This window comes from Lagenorhynchus albirostris, chromosome 9, assembly GCF_949774975.1.
Source record: "Lagenorhynchus albirostris chromosome 9, mLagAlb1.1, whole genome shotgun sequence".
Taxonomy (NCBI): Eukaryota; Metazoa; Chordata; class Mammalia; order Artiodactyla; family Delphinidae; genus Lagenorhynchus; species Lagenorhynchus albirostris.
The window spans coordinates 25,976,107-25,997,162 of NC_083103.1; the positions used below are offsets into that span (position 1 = coordinate 25,976,107).

Genomic DNA, 21,056 nt, shown 5'->3' on the forward strand with positions numbered 1-21,056 from the left:
CACCCATGGTGCCCTCCCTGGATGGAGACTTGTAGCTTGTTTCTGTGAACCAGGGTTCAGTGAGCAGCTTTATAGTCGAACTTAGTACAACCCACAATTGTTTCCTTACAGTGAATTCTCACATTCAGTCTTAACTTTCTCAAAAAAAAAGAAGACAATAAGACAATGTGATTAAAATTTTTAAATCACAAGGAGGCCTCTTTGGAGAGGAGGGAAGAAACTGTAACTCAGCATATGATGATTTTACTTCCGATTCTGCTCAACCTCCACGTTTATCTCAAGCACAGCCTTATTTCTCGTCAACAAAGTTCAGAAACAAGACAAAGTCCTTGTCCTTAAAGAGATTACAATCTAGTAGCCGATATAAGAGACACAATAATTCTCTTTCATTTACACAAAAGTACCTGATTTTTTACCATGAGAGGCGAGGACAAGATGGATGCAATAATAATAATAGCCAATGTTTAATGAGAACTTACCATATCTATGAACTGTTAGTATATTAAATGTTATACAATGTATACACAATGTATATACAATTGTATAACAAATGTTACACAATGTTATACAATGTATAACAACTGTTAGTATATTAAATGTATACAATATATACAATGTTATATACAGAATAAACATTGTGATGTAACTTTCCAGATATTGCGGCCTGAAAACGGGCTTGCTGATGTCCCGCATGGTGGGGTTCATAGTGACCAATCAGTGCACCTTCCACTCGCCGGTCGGCTTTCCTCAGATCGCAGTGGCTGTGTTGGTCATGGAGAAAGTTGGTCATTCCAGCGTGCATTACCGCCTTGCTCTGTTTCCCCCCAAGCCCACCAAGGAGCCACCTTCCGTCGATCTCCGCCACCTCAGTGATGGCTTTTTCTTTGGCCACCCCAAGCTGGCGCAGTTTGCCGCTTTGGCCTGTACCACTGGGTCTTCAGTCCACGTCTTTGTGAATCCAGCCATCAGCAAGCCGGTGGGCCTTCCTGAAGACTTCCGGTGGGGCTTCCTGTGGCTGATGAGCCCGGCCCCAGTGTGAAGGTTTGTATGGGAATCGCGCCTGCCAGAAAATAAAGTGTAGATGATCCTCTAAACAATTTCTTTTTTTTTTAAATCTAAGTATAGCTGATTTACAATGTTGTGTTAGTTTTATGTGTACAGCAAAGTGATCCAGTTATACATATTTTTTCAGATTATTTTCCATTTAGGTTAGTACAAGATATTGAATATAATTCCTGGTGCTATACAGTAAATCCTTGTCGCTTATCTATTTTACGTAGAGTAGTTTGTATCTGTTAATCCTATACTCCTAATTTATCCCTACCCCCTCCCTTTCCCCTTTGGTAACCAAAAGTTTGTCTTCTATGTCTGTGAGTCTGTTTCTGTTTTGTATACAGATTCATTTGTATTATTTTTTAGATTCCACTATTAAGTGATACCAAATAATATTTGTCTTTCTCTGTCTGCCTTACTTCGCTAAGTATAATATTCTCTAGGTCCATCCATGTTGCTGCAAATGGCAATATTTCATTCTCCAGATGGTTTCTTTTTATTCCTTAGCATGTCTTTTCACCCTTAGGAGAGGGTATTTTTTACCCTTTATGAGAGTCACCTAGCTCCACCGATCAAACATCTCCTTGCGTCAGGCCTGGGCAAAGTGCTTCACACTCAGGGCCTCACTGAGCCCCCCACAACCACCCAGCCGGGCTGGTGCTGCTCTTGCCTCCTTTTACAGAAGAGGAAAAGGAGGCTTGCAGAGTGGAAGTAATTGGCCTAAAGTCGTTCAGCTAGTGAGTGGGTCTGACTCTCAAGTCACCGGGCGTGCTCTCTACGGGCATCTTTCTTTATCTCAAATATCTTAGCAGCTCGGCCACATACTTGCTGTGGCTTAGGACCGCTAATCTGATGTGAGTCATTAAATGTCCTCAGCTTCTTATACTTAATAACCATGTGAACTCTTTTATTTTTAAGTTGTGAACCTTAAAAAAAACACAAAACTTTCATATATTTAAAACAACAAACACCTTTGACAATTTTCCGATAAATCCACAACCTCCATCAGTCACTAATGCCACACGTGGAAATCTAAAATGAACCACAAATAAACAAAATCTTTGATGCTGAAATACGTAAGGACCTTATTTTGGTGTAATAATAAAAATGGTTACCATTTCCTGAGCACTGACCACACAAAATGCTTTGTGTTCGTTACCTTAATTCATCCTATTTCTCTTCTACGAGGTAAGAGTTATTGTGGCCATTTTTCAGATGAGAACGTTAAGGCTTTAAAGGGAACATCTGGAGTCGGTGAAGGTGTTCTAGTCCAACCTCTGCCTCAGTCCTGAGAAAGGGAAAAGCACAGGCTTAATTTCTCTGGGCCTCAGTTTCCTCCTCTGAAAATATAACCTTTCCCAGCTGTGTCTCTGAATGTTTTTGAATGTGCAGAGAGTCTTTGATCTGCTTTTGAATTACATTCCAAATCCCTACCACATATAACTAGCTTTGGAATACCCTGACCGTGACAAAAACAACATTAAAAGCTATTCCTGGACTTCCGTGGTAATGCAGTGGTTAAGAATCCGCCTGCCAATGCAGGGGACACAGGTTTGAGCCCTGGTCCAGGAAGATCCCACATGCCACAGAGCAACTAAGCCTGTGCACCGCAACTACTGAGCCTGCGCTCTAGAGCCCACGAGCCACAACTACTGAAGCCCGTGCGCCTAGAGCCCGTGTGCCTAGAGCCCGTGTGCCTAGAGCCTGTGCTCCACAACAAGAGAAGCCACCACAATGAGAAGCCTGAGCACTACAACGAAGAGTAACCCCCATTCTCTGCAACTAGAGAAAAGCCCACACGTAGCAACGAAGACCCAACACAGCCAAAAATAAATAAAATAAATTTATAAAAAATAAAAAGCTATTCCTTTGTCATTTAATCCATTCAGTTTCACCCAATAATAGATCAGTTTTCAGGTTTTAAAGCACTTCACACAAGAATTCTAAATCTTGGCAAGACCACTAACCAGCAGCCTGGTGTTGGCAGGCATTGATCTATCTGACTTCTGGCATTTGACCACCTGAGGAGGGTCATCAGGGAAAACTCAGTCCTTGCAGTTCTTGCATGTGCATTACTTACCTCATCTTTGTAACTACCTCAAATCCAGTTTGAATGTTTCCCCAGACCCAGACCCTGGAACTGACCAGAATTGAGAGTGCAGATGGATTTTTGGACATAGCTCCAAGTTCATGTAAATCTCATGAGTTTAAGTGCTGATGACACAATTTTCCCGCTGCTCAAAATTTTAAAACTTGAATGTGAGCCAAAGTGGTGGGTGTTATGACACTCATTGGTTTTTAGTGGGAAGTTCTAGAGCTATGAACTTGTTTTAAGAATACAGAAAGAGGGACTTCCCTGACCGTCCAGAGGTTGAGACTTTGCCTTCCAATGTGGGAGGTGCGGGTTTGATCCCTGGTCCGGGAGCTAAGATCCCAAATGCCTCGGGGCCCAAAAACCAAAACAGAAAACAGAAACAATATTGTAACAAATTCAATAAAGACTTTAAAAATTGTCTACATCAAAAAAAAAATCTTAAAAAAAGAATACAGAAAGAATAATAATAAAAAAATACAGAAAGAGCCAAATCTTTAGTTGCATGTACTTGGAGGAAGCTAGATTTTACTACAAAGGTGGCAAAATAAATCTAGACTTTAAAAAAATCCAGTCAGCCATTCACCACTTTACGCCATACGATGTTTTTTTGCTGAGCTGCTAGCAAGTAGGCATGTAGCTGTTGTTTGCTGGGCACTTCTGAGCAGATATGATTCCTGCATTTGCTAACAAGGAACAAGTACAGTAGTAATCCAAGCGGATAAAGAAAACCTTCACGTGTGCAGATTTTCTAACTACATCTTTGTTACACTCGAATTCGTTCAAAAATCTACAGTAAGAGACAAGAGGTACAAAATATGTGTTCATGTTTTGCTTGGACAGATTTTGGCTCCTAGCAATTAATGCTTTCAATCACATTAAGCATATAAATAATGCTTTGTGACATAACAGTATTTCCCATTACAGATCGATTTTGTAGCATTTGTTCATAATCAGACTTGAAATGTTACCTAGAAACAAAATATGTTTTCCTTGAAACAGTCAGACCCTATTAGAAATCTAAGGCTTTACAAATCACCATGTTAACAGCTATGTCCCCTAGCTAAGGTTTTCTTTCCTTAAATAGTGTTAAATTCAGCCCCAGAAGCACTAGTCTCTTTGAGGGTTCTCTTCTTATGTGCACTGACTTGAAAGGAAAAACTTAGTGCTCAAAATATATCTAATGTCTTACTATGTATAACTTAATAAACTAACCAGTATTCCCTTTTGGGGGAAAAGTAACGTTAGCACCTTTTAAAAGGTGTTATGCTTGGGCTTCCCTGGTGGCGCAGTGGTTGAGAGTCCGCCTGCCGATGCAGGGGACACGGGTTCGTGCCCCAGTCCGGAAAGATCCCACATGCTGCGGAGCGGCTGGGCCCGTGAGTCACGGCCGCTGAGCCTGTGCGTCCGCAACGGGAGAGGCCACAACAGTGAGAGGCCCGTGTACCGCAAAAAAAAAAAAAAAAAAAAAAAAAAAAAGTGTTATGCTTATAATTGGGTTACACTATATTATTTTCTCATTGTTTAAAAGACAGGTTCTCATTGCTTGAAAAAAATGTGTCAGCCTATTTCTAGGTAAGAGGAGTTATTCTCATTTCTTGACCACATCTACTGTGGGTGAGCAAAGAAATAAAGGGAACATAGATTCAGAGATTTGGAGCAGTAAAATTTAGTGTTAAACTGCAGAGATTTGGGAGCAAGGAACACCTGGATTTGAGTTCTGGTCCTGCCATATCATCAGCCTGGAATCTTGGGCAAATTACTTTTCATTCAGCGAATGTTAGCTATTTTGGAAAATTTTTTTGTAGTATCCCCCCAGGAGTATTCTCTTTGATTAAAGCTACAACCTCTCATTCATTCAGCAAATAATTACAGAGTAGTTATTGTAGGTTAGGCTCTACAGTTCTAGGTCCTGGGAGGCAGCAGTAAATTAGACAACTCAGGCTCTTGTTGTCACAGAGCTTATGTACTAGCTCGGAGAAGATGGACAACATACAAACAAGATAGTCTCAAATGGTACGTTTGGTTGAATGGTGGCACCCCCAAAAGATATGTCTACCTCCTAACTCCTGGAACCTGTGAATGTGAGCTTACTTGGAAAAATGGCTTTTTGCAGGTGTAATTTAGGATCTAGGATTAGATCACCCTTGATTATCCAGGTGGGCCCTAAAGCCAATGACAAGTGTCCTTATAAGAGACACACAGAAGACAGACACAGAGAGAGAAAGAAAAGGCCGTAAGATGGAGGCAGAGTGGAGTAATGCAGCCACAGCCAAGGAACGCCTGGAGCCAGAAGCAGGAAGAAGCAAGGAAGGAAGGATTCTCCCCTAGAGCATTCAGGAGCCCAGTCCTGCCAACACCCTGATTTCAGACTCCAGCCTGCACTGTGAGTTTCTGTTGTTGAAAGCCACCCTCTTTTGTGGTAATTTGTATGGCAGCCCTACGAGACAAATGTAAATGGCAATAGGTACATACCAAGGAGAAAATAAAACAGGGAAATGAGATGGGGACTCAAATGGGACTGCTACAAATAATGGAGTCGGGAAGGTCCTGCTGAAGAAGCATGTTTTGAGTTACCCCAGTATGTGTGAGATGGGGGTTCCAAATCAGAAGGATAGCAAGTGCAAAGGGCCCAACCTGGAAATGAACTTGGTGTGTTTGAGGACCAGAAAGTCAGTGGGGCTGCTATGAGAGGTGAAAGGGAGTGGGGCTGATGAGTTGGGAAGGGACCAGTTGCTATAGGGCCTCCTAGGCCTTGATAAGAAGTCCAGATTTTCCTCCAACTGAAACCTGTCTCTGAAAGGTCTTACCATTAAAATGACCTGCACGTTCTCTAATTAGCATAGAGAAGTATATATGTATTAAATAAGTAAATATGAATATGTTCTGAACATTCTAATAGTTGGATTTTTAAAATGCAAAACTTTTATAATCTTACTCATGTCATCTCATCCCACTGTTAAATTCTCTATCAACAGTGAATAATGTCACAAATGGTACATATGAAGTCAAACACCACAGGACACAGTAGAAAATCCTCAGAGGGATCCTTTATTTCATTCACTTTCTCCTTCTAAGGTGGAAGTTCAACCTGTAAAAGTTATTTCTTCCGGTTCAGCCAGTGGCTTGGAACCTGCTTTGTCAATTACATGGTGTAAGTGGTCCCAGGGCAGGTCCAAGGGTTGTGGATTCACCAGGACTGGATGAGATGGGTTCCAGAGCTCCACGAAGCAGGCTTTCCTAGGACCCTACTCCCTATTCCTATCAGAGACCAGCAAGGAAATGGATTGGATTTCTATTCACTTTTTCAAAGATCAGATCTGCTTCATTTACATGTCAAGAAAAATTTCTCAAGTATGATAAAGTGTTTACCATTTTCCTATAGTTCTTCAAATGCCTGACATTCATCTTTTCTCCCTACCTTTAAAATTCCTTTCTTTTTCACATAACCTTTCTTAACTGCTTCTTATTGTAAAAAACAAAGACAAAACAAAAAACAAAGACAGGTGGATCTGTTGTGCACATGAGCAGGTCCATGTAGAAGAATGCACAGAGATTTATATGCCATTTACAGTAACAGCTCAGAGTACAAAGTCAAGAAGAAGAATCTGAAATACCAGCCTTGCTCTGAAAGAAGCCTGTGTAGGATGAGATACCACTGAAGCTTAATCAGAATTTTCCCTCACCAATTATTTAACAGTGGCAAATGTAAAAACTCTGCAGTTAAAATACATAGCAGTCACTCCCTATAATGCCCTCTCCCCGCTCACCCAACTTCTGAATAATAGGGCTTTTTCAAATTTTATTCCCCTCCAGTTCAAATTTCATGGAAAAAGCTAAAAAGTCATGTTTTAGCAATGTATCCCCACAGAGCACTGTAATTTACCAAGATTTTAATGTGTTTGGACAGAAACCTTACTCAAAGATCAGTGATGACTATTTTCCAGCAAATATTGAGTAAAAAATAATTTTAACCCCAATCTGAGGTGATAAACTTGCTTTTTGGGGGGACACAACTGCTGTAAATGAGATAATTATAGCAATTATCCAGGACAATAAAAGAAAGCTATGACAGTCTGTCATATTACAGTGAATGTGCATCAAAGCTCATCATGGTTTTTGGTGAGATCTTCCCCATAATTAGTAGCCTGACTTCCAACAAACATGTTCCAGTTGTCCAAGATCTCCTCTTTAGTGAGCTTTTCATCCTGTAGGAGAAAGAAAAGAGCTCTGTCACAGAAACTCTGGTCACTCTGAGTCATCACAGCATGAAGCTCATGGTATTTCATTGATCTGCAACATTTAAAATATTACATTTCATAATAAGCTACTAGGTACCTCCTTCATCTACCATCACTGCCCTGCAAAACCCCAAATTGGAACAGCCTCCTGCTACAAAAGCTGTGCTAAAATATATCAGAAAAGTCCTCAAGGAATTGAGGAGCCGGAGTCTAGTTATGTCTACACACAATGCTGGCATTCCCAAGACAGGCCCCGAAGAATTCTACTTCCCTTTTATGGCTTGACTGCAAAACTTGACTGTCTCCCGAGAATTTGCAGCTGTGATCAAAATGGGAAGAGGCAGGACTTCTTTCTAAATCTCATTTATTTATTTATTTGGATACTGACCAATAGATATTGGCTCGGAGCCAGCACGGTGAGCTGGCCTGAGGATGCCGAGACTTTAATGTGATGGGCTTCCTTCTGCCTCACATGCTGCAGATGTCTGATGAGTGTCTGCTGACTGAATGAATGGATGAACAAGCTTGTCCTAGGGCAACACAGGGCACACCTCTTAAATCCATGCCTGCCCACAGCCAACAAAGTGACCGGTTCTGCGATCCTAGGAGATGGCAGTGAATGTTAAGTGTGACCCACAGCAGACTCTCCAGGAACAGGAATGTCTGGGCCTAATGAGCTCACCGTGGGTTATCACGGTGTTGGCTGAAGTTCACAGGTCTCTGATGTAGGGCAGGAATGAGAGAAGTCAATAAGGACACGGCCACATGGGCCAAGGCAAACATCAAAGAAGCAAACAGAACCAATCTTATGTAAACTGTCTCCCTTCAAGGAATGATTCCAGAGGACGCTAAAATACCTTATTTTTGTCCGACTCATACACCAGGTGCCTGGCCTCAGCCTGTGCGTGGTCATAGTCTTGTGGGAGGATCCAGTGGCGGATCTCATCTTTGTCCAGCTTCCCGTCCTTGTTCAGATCTCGGAATTCATTAAACTGCTCCCGTTCTGACAGCACCCAGTCTGGCTCAGGGCCATTCTCCTCGTGGGAAAACATATCAGCTGGAAGGAAAGGCTGTTCTTGGTTATAAAGACAAGTGGGAAGGTAAGTCCAAGAAAACCTGACCTCTAGCAATCTAGAGACCTAACCAGACACCTGGGGGCAGTCTCTTGGGTAAATAATGCAATGATTTATCCACTATGAAGGCCGCTTAGTGGGCGAGAAAGAACTGTGCTTGGGAGCCAGAAGATGAATTCTGGCTTTTGACTTAGTTCAGTCCCTCGTCTGTAAAGTGGAGACAATAACTTATTTATTACTCAAAAGGTTATTATGAAGGTCAAATGTGAAAGCCCTCTACAACCCAGCCTGGAACTATACAGGTGAAAACTAATAACAATGACCAATAACAGCACTTTCTATGGTCCAGATGCTGTGTAAAGCACATGCATTTTTTTTTTTTTTTTTTTTTTTTTGCGGTACGCGGGCCTCTCACTGTTGTGGCCTCTCCCGTTGCGGAGCACAGGCTCTGGACGCGCAGGCTCAGCGGCCATGGCTCACGGGCCCAGCCGCTCCGCGGCATGCGGGATCCTCCCGGACCGGGGCACGAACCCGTGTCCCCTGCATCGGCAGGCGGACTCTCAACCACTGCGCCACCAGGGAAGCCCAGCACATACTTTTTTAAATTTGATTTTTCATTACAATCCTATGAAGTTAGGTGTCATTATTCCCACTTTATCGATGAAAACACCAAGGCACAGCCTTAACCCAAGGACCCACAGCTAGTATGAGAATGTAGTAGGCTACACAGGAACATGGGCACTCTGCTTCCAACCCATAGGCTTAACCACTGTGTTTACTACAATTGTTGTTTATATCATTTCCAGGGGGCTTTCACATATATTTGATTTCATCCTTATAGCAATTTTATAAGATAGATAAATACCCTCATTTTAGAAAATGGCAGGGAAAGGAAAAAGAAGGCAAAGTTTATCCATTGTTTGCTAAGCTACTAGATCTTCTTGAAAAAGAGATACCCTGAGGGCAATTTCTCTTTTGATGGAAACAGCTTGCAAATGTCAGATGGTAGAGACAGTAGGTAGTGGACAAAGGAAAAAGAGAGGCAAGACCCTGCGTTCAACGACAAGTAGACCCACACCATCCTGGAAACATGGGTGCTGTGTCTTCCCGTTTTACAGATAAGGAAACGGGCTTATACTGAGTGATTACACGACTCCCACAGGGTCTCAAAGCTAGTAAGCGGAGAAGCCAGGACTCTTAATTCCAGTGTTCTTCCCACTATGCTACATCACCACCAGTTTCCACTGGTCTCTGCCTGCCGAGAAGCCTCCTCCATAAATTGAAGTCACTTGCTAGACAAATCTGGCCATCCGGTCTCTCTGACTCCAAGTCACTCAGAATTCAGTTTTCAAGAACAATGAGCCTACCTCCCTCTCTGCCGGTGTAAAGAACGGAATGTTTCTTTTAGACAAAGCCACTCAAAGAGTTTGCCCCTGACTTTGCACCCTTTCAATGCAGATCAGGAGGAGGGTGGGGAGAGCACCTAGTTTTAATCAAAAGTGCTACATCGTTTTAATCAGTCAACCTTCCCTGTCAGTCTAATTCCGCCACCACTGTCAAGGTGTCCGGGGATCTGAACCTTCCCGCACACGCACGTGTACCAGGCCTGAGGCAGGCTCTGCTGCTTGCACTGATGACGGGGCTGTCAGCACTGGTTATTCTACAAAGAAAGGTAGTGCCACCGAGATGGCTTTAATTACTGTGGCGAGAGCTGCCCATCTGTTACCACAGACAGAGGGGGACAACGTTTGGTTCTTCAGATCAAATATAATTCCAAACGATTAGAAGAAACTTTGCCCTTCATTCAGAAGGCACTTATCCTTCTGTATGGGGTGGCAAAGTAGTACAACCACACACCAGAGACTGATGGCAACACGGGCTCTTCTTTTATGTTGAAAGGTAATTAACTGCCTCTGTTAAATATCTGCACAATGGGCTTCCCAGGTGGCGCAGTGGTTGAGAGTCCGCCTGCCGAGGCAGGGGACGCGGGTTCGTGCCCCGGTCGGGGAAGATCCCACGTGCCGCGGAGCGGCTGGGCCCGTGAGCCATGGCCGCTGGGCCTGCGCGTCGGGAGCCTGTGCTCCGCAACGGGAGAGGCCACAGCAGTGAGAGGCCCGCGTACCGCAAAAAAAAAAAAAAAAAAATCTGCACAAAAATTATATCCATCCCATCCTTCAAATGATTTTCCAGCTTGTACTTTACTGAGACTTGGGAAAAGAAGCGCTATCACGAGAAGGTGGCCTGCAGCTGGGGTCACGTGCCAAAGCACTGAAGTAGCAGCCGCTGAGGATCAAATGGAAATATCCCTGCCGCCTCCTCTAGTCCTTCATGCTGGGAAGGCTCCTGGGCAGCGTCTGACCCGGGGCACTAATTGGAGCCTCATTCAGCCAGGGCTCAGTTACCTGCAAACACACTTCTTGATGTTGCTTAAGTGGAGCCCTTCAGAACAAAAAACTAGGAACAGTACTCCCAATGAAAGACCAAAAACCAGAGGCGTAAGACGGCTATACTACGGGGCAATCGTGCGCTTTGTAAAAGGATTTACCTAAGAAGGAATGCCCTTCTGCCGAGAACTCGGGCATGTAAACAGTTCTGTTGACCACAGCTCCGTCCACCCAGTTTCTAGGCCCCGCTGGCTAACAGTGTGTTGTAAAGTCTGTCCCCTGAGACTGTCCCGCTCTAGCTTCACTGTACATCTCTGGGATCTCCAGTCCCATTTCGCAAAGGTCGAACTACACGGAGTGATGAAGGGCACCTCTCAGAGCCGAGGGATCAACTGCTGGCCAGCCCTGGGGTGCGGCCAGCCTTTTGGGCTCTTCTCCACTAGGAATGCCTCCCTGAATCTGCACCGCTAGGGCTGGTGTGACAAGCCCCTCTCACTGGGAAGTAACAGGAGTGACACCTACAGACTTACAGCTGCTGCTGAAAGAGTCATCTGAGGAAAGTAGCCAGACATGTGGGTGGAGGACGCTGCCCAGTTGGGACACTGGAGCAAGACTCCAGGCCAGCACTTACCAATATACTCATCCTGATCTACAAAGCCATCCCCATTCTTGTCGATGTCCTCCAGAGTCTCCTAGGAAGCAAAGCGGGGGATTTTAAAAGCAGCACCCTCTCTGCAACTGAAAATGTACCTACAAGCCCAGAGGCACTCTAATTATAGCAGGAAGCCCTGCCAGGTCAACCGTCTCCACCCTCCGGCCAGATCATCTCTGTGTACTGGGAGGAACCCAGCCTGAGAACCACTGGACTAAAATGATCACAAGACAGATTCCAGTGCTAACTGGACCCTGAACACCGAGTTGGTGTCAGAAAAATATGGAACTATTTTGGGCAATTAGAAACTAAAAGTATATCTGACTTCCGAATGTATTATGTTGTGTATTTAGTATCAATACATTTGACTTCTTAACTAGGTTTTTTGCTAATTAAATGAGTCTACTGTCCATGTCACAGAAACTCAAAGGCATCCCAGAGAAAATGGCCAACCTGAGAACAGAGCCAATCAGAAGCCCATAATCCACTTCCCCATCTTCACTGTCTTGTGTCAGACTAGCTATCATTAAGTAGGTGTTGGGTGGTAAAAAGGAATGATTCTTAAAGCCACTGCCCAGTCCCTGGGGTCACTGTGGTCATAAGGATGAAGCATGAGGCAAGAGTGAGCCCATCCACGACTGGGTCCAGAGCTGGTTGTCTCCCAGCATCAAAACAATTGGAACTGCCTTGGGAGATCGGCCCTGAAAACAGGTGATGGCATTTATGTTACTGTCGTGGAAAATGAAGACAGTGGGGACCCAACAAGACACTGGAAAGCAAATACACTCCAAGGGGAGCATCCTTTCCAAGCATGGTCCGACTTTGAGTTTCCATATGATTTAACAGTACAATGCATTCCATTTCTGAGTCTTTTTGTTGTTCCCTCAGATAGGACAGAGGCTAGCTCGTTGCTCACTAAGCGCATTTGTTCTTTCTGGGCACACATCTAGACTGCATTCCCCTGCCTTGTTATGTGTGGCAGGAGCCCTCGGAAGAGTGAAGGCAGGCCATGCCTCCTCCTCGGTCCTTCTCTTCTTCTATCTACCAGCTGGTAGTGGCCGGGATGACCTCAAAGCCACAGGATGGTGGAGGACAAGATGGAAGTAGACTGGGAGCCTGACAACACTGGAGAACTGCCCAGGAGATCCACCTGACCGGGACCATCTGCCCGGGACTGGATATAACCTCTGATTGTGTTAAATGGCTGGGATAGGGGGCTACTTGCTACGGCAGCTACCCTGCCCTGACTGATCTCCTGGGTACACAGGTATTCCGGTGTATTCCACTTCAGGGTCCTTGTCCCATGCCCTTCAGGCTGAAGAACGTTCTCACTTTGCAGGAAGGGACAAGGTTTCCATGCAGCTTTCGTCCTGGTCTTTTGCCAGCGCAGGCTCTTTCTCTATCTTACCAAAACCACAATTTCCTTCATATGCTCAAACTCCTCAGGGTGCAGAAAGGCGGTGAACTCCTCCCGGGTGGCTGTCTGGTCACCATCGAGGTCTGCAGCCTTGAACCTTCTCTCGTCACGTGGCAGCATTTTTTTAAAGGTGTGATGATCTGAAGTATCATGAAACTCTGTGGGGTTTCCTGGAGGATGTACACAGAAACGTGAAAACCGGGCGCCTAAGGCGTTTTCTCCCACATCACTCCTCCTTCACACCAAATGGTACATAGAAGACAAAAGGTCCTGACCTATCGAGTTCTTTGAAACATTTTATTTCAGAACGCCTCTAGTGTCTGTCCCTCCATACCACCATACAGTCCATGCCCTAAAGACTTGTTAGGGGCATTACAGCAAGCGGTGAAAAGCATAGGCTTGAGACCATATTAATGCCATACTTCTCTCTGCAGAACCCTACTTTTATTATATTCTTTGATCCAGAACGTACAGAGGCTCCCTAGCACCCAGGACATCTATTCTAAATGGCCCTTCGACTCTTTTCAAGACCTCTCTTTTTTTTTTTTTTTTTTTTTGGAAATCTAGAGTGACTTTTTTTTTTTTTTCTATCCATAGCGATGCTTGTTTTTTTTTTCTTTTTTCTTTTTTTCTTTTTTTTTTAACATCTTTATTGGAGTATAATTGCTTTACAATGGTATGTTAGTTTCAGCTTCACAACAAAATGAATCAGTTATATATATACATATATTCCCATATCTCTTCCCGCTTGCGTCTCCCTCCCTCCCACCCTGCCTATCCCACCCCTCCAGGCGGTCACAAAGCACCGAGCTGATCTCCCTGTGCTATGCGGCTGCTTCCCACTAGCTAACTACCTTACTTTTGGTAGTGTATATATGTCCATGCCTCTTTATCGCTTTGTCACCGTTTACCCTTCCCCCTCCCCATAGCCTCAAGTCCATTCTCTAGTAAGTCTGTGTTCAAGACCTCTCTTAATCTGGCTGGGAGTGGATGTGTCTTTGGTTCTCCTCAGGCCTGTCCCCTTTTGGCTCTGCCAGGCACCTAGTGGGTCTGCACCCAGTGCTGGGCACACACCCCCTCCATCATTCCCCCAAAACAAGCATGACTTATGTCCAAACCCTGCCCTTCCAGGGCACTGCTGAATGCATTGCTGCACCTTTGCCCCTCCAGCTAACCCACCTTCCCCGCCCGTCTCTACCTCTCCAAATACAAATCCATTCTTTAAGGCCCAGTTCCCAAGCCACCCTCCACCAGGAAGCCTTCCTGGATTGTTCCAGCTTACTCGGTCCTTGCTACCTGAAACTCGGCAGCATTCTGAAACTGTAACATAAAACATGCTTCCTCTCTGCTTTGTTCTCTGGGTGTACCTCTGAGACTGTAAGCTCAGGTTAGGGAGCAGTTTATTTTTTATTAGACCCTTGCCCCCTTCCACCTACAAGTTCACTCACAGTAAGCAACTTGGTGTATTCTTAGTAAGCAGAGCAGGATGTTACACAAGCAGTTTTTACTTAGGATGTTGAGACGTCTCCCCAAAGGGGGTAGATATGATGAGACAGTATAGTTTCCCACAAGAAGCTTGTTACACAGGCCCCAGCTGTGTAATCGCTCTTGCAGCACCTCTTACCTAGGTAGTAACCATAGGTGGCTTGTTTGTATTCTTCCCAGGAAATTTTATCGTCTTTGTCCCGATCATAATCCTTCCAGACTTTGGCGACATTATCGTAGATGTACCTTTTCTGCACCCGTTTGATCCAGGTTTTCAGCTCCTCGGTGGTGACAAAGCCATCCCCATCATTGTCAATTCGATCAACAATCTTCCTGTAGTTAAAAAAAAAACCCACAAGGCTATTATCAAAGCTTGTGTGATCCTGCTCCAGAAAGAGATCAAACACCTGCAGAATCTAAGATGCATAAATGCTAAAATAAAATCAATGATCCGACGGTGCTGGAAAGGATCTTGAAGTTTATCTTTTCCAAGGATGATATGCCTTCCCCACAACCACCTAATGCCAATGGCAGACACTACTAGTGGATCAGGCCCTTCTGTCCTGATAAAAAACCTTGATGTGGCCTCAGAGTCCTTCTCAACACAGTGCTCTGCAGAAACTGAGTGAGTTGATTTGTAAGATGAAACCTAGCAGTCTTCCCTGATATAGTCTAACTCCCTCATTTTAGAGCAATGAGGGAGTATTTGGTACCACTGGGGTAAGAATCCATGTCCTCTGGCTCTAAGCCCAATGAAAAAGATGGAAGATTCTAACTAAACCAACCAAAAAATAAGTGGTTTTTTTTTGTTTTTTTGTTTTTTTTAATCTCACCACTTTGGATTCAAAGACTTGAAACTTAAAGCAGGAGGAGACCAGATCTTGGACGTAGCAGAAAATGTCAGGGATGAGGGGCTTCCCTGGTGGTGCAGTGGTTAAGAATCCACCTGCCAATGCAGGGGACACGGGTTCGAGCCACGGTCCGGGAAGATCCCACATGCCGCGGAGCAACTAAGCCCGTGTGTCACAACTACTGAGCTTGCGCTCTAGAGCCTGCGAACCACAACTACTGAGCCTTTGCGCCTAGAGCCCGTGCTCTGCGACAAGAGAAGCCACTGCAATGAGAAGCCTGTGCACCGCAACGAACAGTAGCCCCTGCTCACCGCAACTAGGGAAAGCCTGCGCGCAGCAACGAAGACCCAACACAGCCAAAAAAAAAAAACAAAAAACAGTCAGGGATGAAAGAGCCTTGACATTTATTCAAGAAACTTGACCAGCTAAGCAGCTGCAGGAGCCTCAACCCCTTGCTCTTAGGGTGAAGACCCCTATGCCCACTGGCATCTCCTGCTCCACAGCTGGCCCAGGTTCCAGCAATTCTCCACTGGACTTCACTAAGGCACCCCAAACCCCTGTCCAGAGCAAACTTCAGGCTGGGAACTCAACAGTGTCCATCTCTAGGCCAAAGGGCCCCAAGCTAGGGATGCCATCCCTGAAGGAAACTTCAAAGACACCTGCAAGCTATTTCCAATGTTTAAGAAAGTTTTACCCTAGTAGTCCATTTACCTGGGATGATGTCATACAGGCTAATTAGGGATTTGTTTCTTTGCTTTGGGCTGGAATTTTATCTTTCTTACTGTGAACAGAAGTTCAAATCGGCAGTTACTCTTTGATCAATTAGAAATGGAAATGAATTCATTAGCACTTGAATCTCCATCTCCGACCAGAACCTGGGTCGCCCAAGCTCCTCTTTCTTAGGAAGGTGTAAACTTTACTCACAGCTTTGACTTGTCCCTTCATTTGCAATTTTAACAGGTCTCAAGACCAAAAGACTAAACCTCAAGTATCTTCCTTCCAGGAAATCACAGCTAGACACAGCAGAATTCTTTGAACACAGTGCAGTGTTCAGCCTACCTACTGTGCGCCAGACACTGCTCCAGTCCTGGGGACACAGTGGTGACATGCCCATCGTTATCCAAAGCCAACTGAGAAGCAGAATCTCAAACCAGCAAAGACCAAACCACGTCAGACAGTATACAACCTGTTTTTTCTGGAAAGGACAGCATCTAATCTATGCCAAAGAAATATCCAGGACATAGCTCAGCCTGACACGTAGTGGGAGCTCAATAAATATCTGTTGGAAGCATATATAATCTTAACCTCTCTCTTTAAAAATATCAAACATGAGCTCTAGGGAAAGGAGGCTATGATGTAAATAAACCAAACGCTATAATCAGAACACCTGGACCCTAGTCCTGTGTGATCTTGGGCAACTGACTTGACTCTCTGAGTCTCAGTTTCCCCATCTGTAAATGGAACACCTACTTTACAAGGAACGTTGTGAGGAGTAGAGGAGAGAATGTGTGCCTTTCCTCACTAAGGATGACAATCCCCACCACAGGAGGATGGAGAACTCAACAAACTGGTAACAGGTAACGGGAGTAAGCAAAGCGTCCTGGGAGCGCGGGGATCCCCTGACAGCTGCCAACAAGGCTGCCCAGCTCTGCTCCAGACAATGACTTACTCATGGAAAAATGGGCCATGGGTGTCAAGAGAAGCCGGAAATCGGGGGCTGTATGTGAAATCGCTTTGATATTAAATGTTGGCAAGTAATTTACATTTTTTTCTCAGACTGCGCAGCACACTTGTGACTGCATGAAGCCTCTGGGTCCCCACTTTTTTTGTGTGTGTCTTCAGGGGCCTTAGAGCTGTCATGTTTTCAGAATCTATGGGCAGATGGTGGTGACAAAGCTGCCTGGATCCAGTCATGCTCCTGCCTCTGCAGTCCGGACTTGGAGGGGACTGTTGCACCAGGAGCTGTGGACAGAGAAATGGCTTCTTACGCTCTGCCAGTCCCATACCGCACCCATCATTTCCAACGCTCCAGCCTCCTCTGCAGTTAGCCCAGATTTACCTTATAGGTGAGCGGTGTGTCCACTACCCATCCAGTGGCTCAAGGCCAGAAAACGGATGCCACCCTTGACTGCCCCCTCCTCTCCCCCACCCACCCTGACATTGAGCCAAAAGCAAGCGCTGCCAGTTCCCCCTCCAACGTGGCTCTGGGTTTACCCTCTCCCGCTGTGCCTGATTTAGGGGCTCACGGCCACCCTGTGCCCCTGGTCTTGCCATCCATGCCTCAGTTATGTTCTCTGCCCTACTGCCAGTCCAACTTTCCTGATGAATTTTTGGGATGATGACATTTCTACCATGTACAGAATAACGTCTAATCTCCACCTCACAGAGGTCCTTCCTGCTCTGCCCTTGGCCTCCTCGCCACTCCCACCTCCCACTTTTCCTGCCCTGTCCCTTTACTGTCCCAACACCCCGAATCCACAAGAACAGATTTCAAAACCTGTATAAGCAGGCTGTTCTCTCTTCAGTATGCCTTTCCCTGCTTATACTCCTGGTAACCTCTGAGTCGTACCACAAGCTCTGGTCAGGTGACTTCCCAAACCCCCAAGTTACTTTCTCCAACCCGAAGCCTTAGGGAGCTCCTTTTCTCCGAGATGCGGTCATTGTGGCTTTTACAGGCCACCATCACAGCAATTATGCGTAGCATCTGCTTGAATCTCTGCCCTCCGCATATGATTATAAGTACTTTATGGCCTAGAACGTAAGGTTTTATTTTTGTAGTTGTCAGGTATCTAACACGGTACCTGGAATACAGTAGCCATTCAAATGTTTGTTGCGTGAATAAATGGATGCAGATTGACATATATACACTATTATGTATAAAATATATAACTTATAAGAACCTGCTGTATAAAAAATAAATTAAATTAAATTAAAAAAAATAAATGAATGCAGCTAAGGTGTTCATACAAGGGTCAAATGGAGACCAACTCCATTACCACTTGCTCATCACCACTTGCTCTCTTACTCATCGTGATGAAGGCATTGAACTGGAAGCCTGACGACTGAAAAGTGGAGTTCCCTACTCCAATCCCTCAAACCTCTCCTCCTCCTCCCTGGTGACAAACGGCTGCCACCCGGGGCCCCAGAATAAATCAGCTTCCAAGTGCCTCAAGGCAATACAATGGACTGAACTCATCAATGGCTCCCTTTGTTAGAGCCCAAACTGGAAGAGAAAGTACTTCTCTGCAAAATAAAAGGTGACTGTTGGGAGGTGACTTTGAAGTTCAAAGATGTTTTTATCAGAGCAGGCAGATGGTGCACCTACACAATAGGTATAATTTAGCCTCATATTCTAACCAACCACATTGGCCTTTGGTAGCCCCCATCAGCACAAGGATGGCTGTGTTCTTTTTTTTGTGTAACAGGCCAGAAAGACCCTCCACCCCCAGGAACCAGATTCCTGGAGGCCTGGTGCCCAGTAGGCAGGCCTCTTGGGACCCTCCCTAGACGGGTCTCCATCTGGGATCAGGCTGACTGCTGATTCCTCTGTGGAAGGGTTCCCAGATACCTTTGCACAAAGCTCAAGTGTCTCCCCAGGGGCTGCGGAGAGGGTGCACTGAGATGTACCCAAGTTTTGTTTCCCAGGTTTGGTTCCTGACTCAACTGCCTTCAACAGTGAAATTCACAACCTGTCACCACACCACCCTCCAGCTTTTTGCCCCCAGCTGCCAAAAGACTGGGTGCCTCTGCTGCCATCAGAAACTGCTGGAAACAGAAAGGAGGACCAGTTTCCATTTCCACCCCCCGTCACCAAATGCCCCTCCCTTCTGAACAACAGGATTTTTATACCCCTTACTTCCGATATTGGGGCGATTAAGCAGAAGGCAAGAACACCCCAGTCCCGGCCCAGGGACACAGGCCAGGAATCAACCCTCTCCGCTGCCCCTTCATCTTCTACCCTTTAATGATAATCCTTGAGACCTTAGCAGTGTCTCATGCCCTCCTCTCTTGGAATGCGGGGGGAAGACAGAAACCGGGAGGGTGGGGAAGAACTCATGTCACTAAAAGGCCACCGTGGACAAATTTTTCTTTTGTACGCTCTCTCCCCTCCCTTCTGATGCAACCCAGGGGAGGGGGCGGGCCCTGGCCGTCCTGGCTCCCGCGACCGCTGCCACGTTCTCGCCTCCCCGCGGGAAGCCACCCCGGCCCCGGCGGCGATCAGCACACAGGGTCCCGGCGTCCGCGGGCAACTTTGCCCCAGCCCAGCCGCCGGGCCCGCCGGATCCCCGCCCTTGGGTCCCGGCGCCCAATTTCTCTTTCGCTTTGTGGCTGGCGGTCCGCGCGGCTCCCGCGCGAGTGGCCCCGCGGGCACCTGCGGAGCCCCCGAGCGTGGCCTCACCCCAGCCTCTCCTTGCTCTCCTCCGAGGTGAGCTGGTCGAAGGTCTTGGAGTCCTCCTTGCCCAGGAAGGCCTCGTGGTCGTATTGGAAGCTCTGGTTGTCCTCGGGCGGCCGCTCGCCCAGCTCCGAGTCGGGCCGCACCACGCGCTCCTTGCGCACCGTGGGCTTGGCCCGCAGCGCCGGGGGCGCCAGCACCAGCGCCAGCAGCAGCCCCAGGGCCAGCCCCAGGTGGCGACCGCGGCCGCCGCGCGCCATCGTCGGGAGCGGAGAGCGGCCCGCGGGGAGGGACCGAGCGAGCGATGAGAGCGGCGGCTCGGGAATGCGTGCTCGAAGCGAGCGCGGCGGCGGCGGCGGCGGCTGGGCTGCGGCCAGCGCGAGGAGGGAGGAGACGGGCCGGCCCCTCGGCCAGCGCCCGCCCCGTGCCAGAGCGGAGGGGCGCGCCCCAGGCAGCGGGCAGGGGAGCACCGGGCGGCCCTGCTCACGCGCCCATTGGCCGCCGGGCTGCGGGGGTAAGCCGGGGCCGCGGAGCCACGTCGCCCGCCCGGGTGGTGGGCGCAGGGCTCGGGTTTCGCCTCGGCCCCTCCCCGCGATCTCGTCGCGAGGGGCGGGCCCAGGCGGACTGGGCTGGGGACTGGCGGGCTGGTTAAGAAGACCGGGAAGTTCTTTGTCAAGCAACAGATGTTCGGGGTAAAATTCCCTCTCCCCTTTCGGTTCCATAGAACTGAACGGAGGGAGGCGCTGGCTCTCCCCAACTTCCAGCTGGGAGCCCGAATCTCAGCCTCAGACGCCGCCCCAAGAAATGCTCTTAAAACAAATTCAACCCCACTTACCCAAACTTGGAGTGTGATTAGAAACGCAAAGAGACTGGAAGGAGACCCGGGTGGGCGAGGTCTCCTAGAAACAAGGGTCGCAAACTCAAATGTGGTGGAGGGCCAAGCAGATGACGTCAACATGACGAGGGACCATCTAAACAGAGCAGCCCTATGCACTCCGGCTGCCAGGAGGAGTGCAGGCCCCAAGTTGGCAGATGGTCTCAAAAGAAGTCAGGATCTGGGATGTCTGCTTTCATTTCTAAAGGATGGCAACTCACTGTACAAAAGGACTACATGTCTTAAACAAATCTTGTCTGTACGTTGAATCCGGAGTAATGCTACCGCTGTAGAGAAGCTCTGTAGAACTTTATGCAGTGATGAAAACGTTCTATATCTGGGCTGTCCAATAGGGAGAGGCTAGTGAGCACACTTGACAGGTAGCTAGTGTAACTGAGGCATTGAAAATTTAACTTAGATTTAAACTTAAATAGCCACGTGTGGCTAGTGGCTGTCATATTGGACAGCTCAGCTAGAACAACGATTCTTTGTGTGTTACAGCCTTTTGAGGCGCACTGAAAGCCATGGACCCTCTTACAGA

General features: G+C 46.8%; 1 protein-coding gene across 1 annotated transcript; it reads right to left on the reverse strand.

Moving 5' to 3' along the window:
* Window positions 1–6,168: 6,168 nt before the first annotated feature.
* Window positions 6,169–20,015, reverse strand: RCN1 (reticulocalbin 1). Its single transcript, XM_060159461.1, has 6 exons — window positions 19,648–20,015; window positions 14,537–14,730; window positions 12,904–13,082; window positions 11,475–11,535; window positions 8,244–8,443; window positions 6,169–7,353 (listed from the first exon to the last, which is right to left on the reverse strand). Exons 1-6 carry the CDS (start codon window positions 19,899–19,901, stop codon window positions 7,246–7,248), a joined length of 996 nt encoding a protein of 331 aa, XP_060015444.1. The 5' UTR covers window positions 19,902–20,015; the 3' UTR covers window positions 6,169–7,245.
* Window positions 20,016–21,056: the final 1,041 nt, after the last annotated feature.

What these genes read in the sequence shown, in the direction of transcription:
- RCN1 (XM_060159461.1), bottom strand. Translation starts at nt 19,901, where the DNA reads ATGGCGCGCGGCGGCCGCGGTCGCCACCTGGGGCTGGCCCTGGGGCTG. An exon ending in TGAAGGAAATTGTGGTTTTG is followed by an intron (nt 11,536 to 12,903) that starts GTAAGATAGAGA and finishes TTTGCTTCCTAG; the next exon opens with GAGACTCTGGAGGACATCGA. An exon ending in AGATCAGGATGAGTATATTG is followed by an intron (nt 8,444 to 11,474) that starts GTAAGTGCTGGC and finishes CTTTCCTTCCAG; the next exon opens with CTGATATGTTTTCCCACGAG.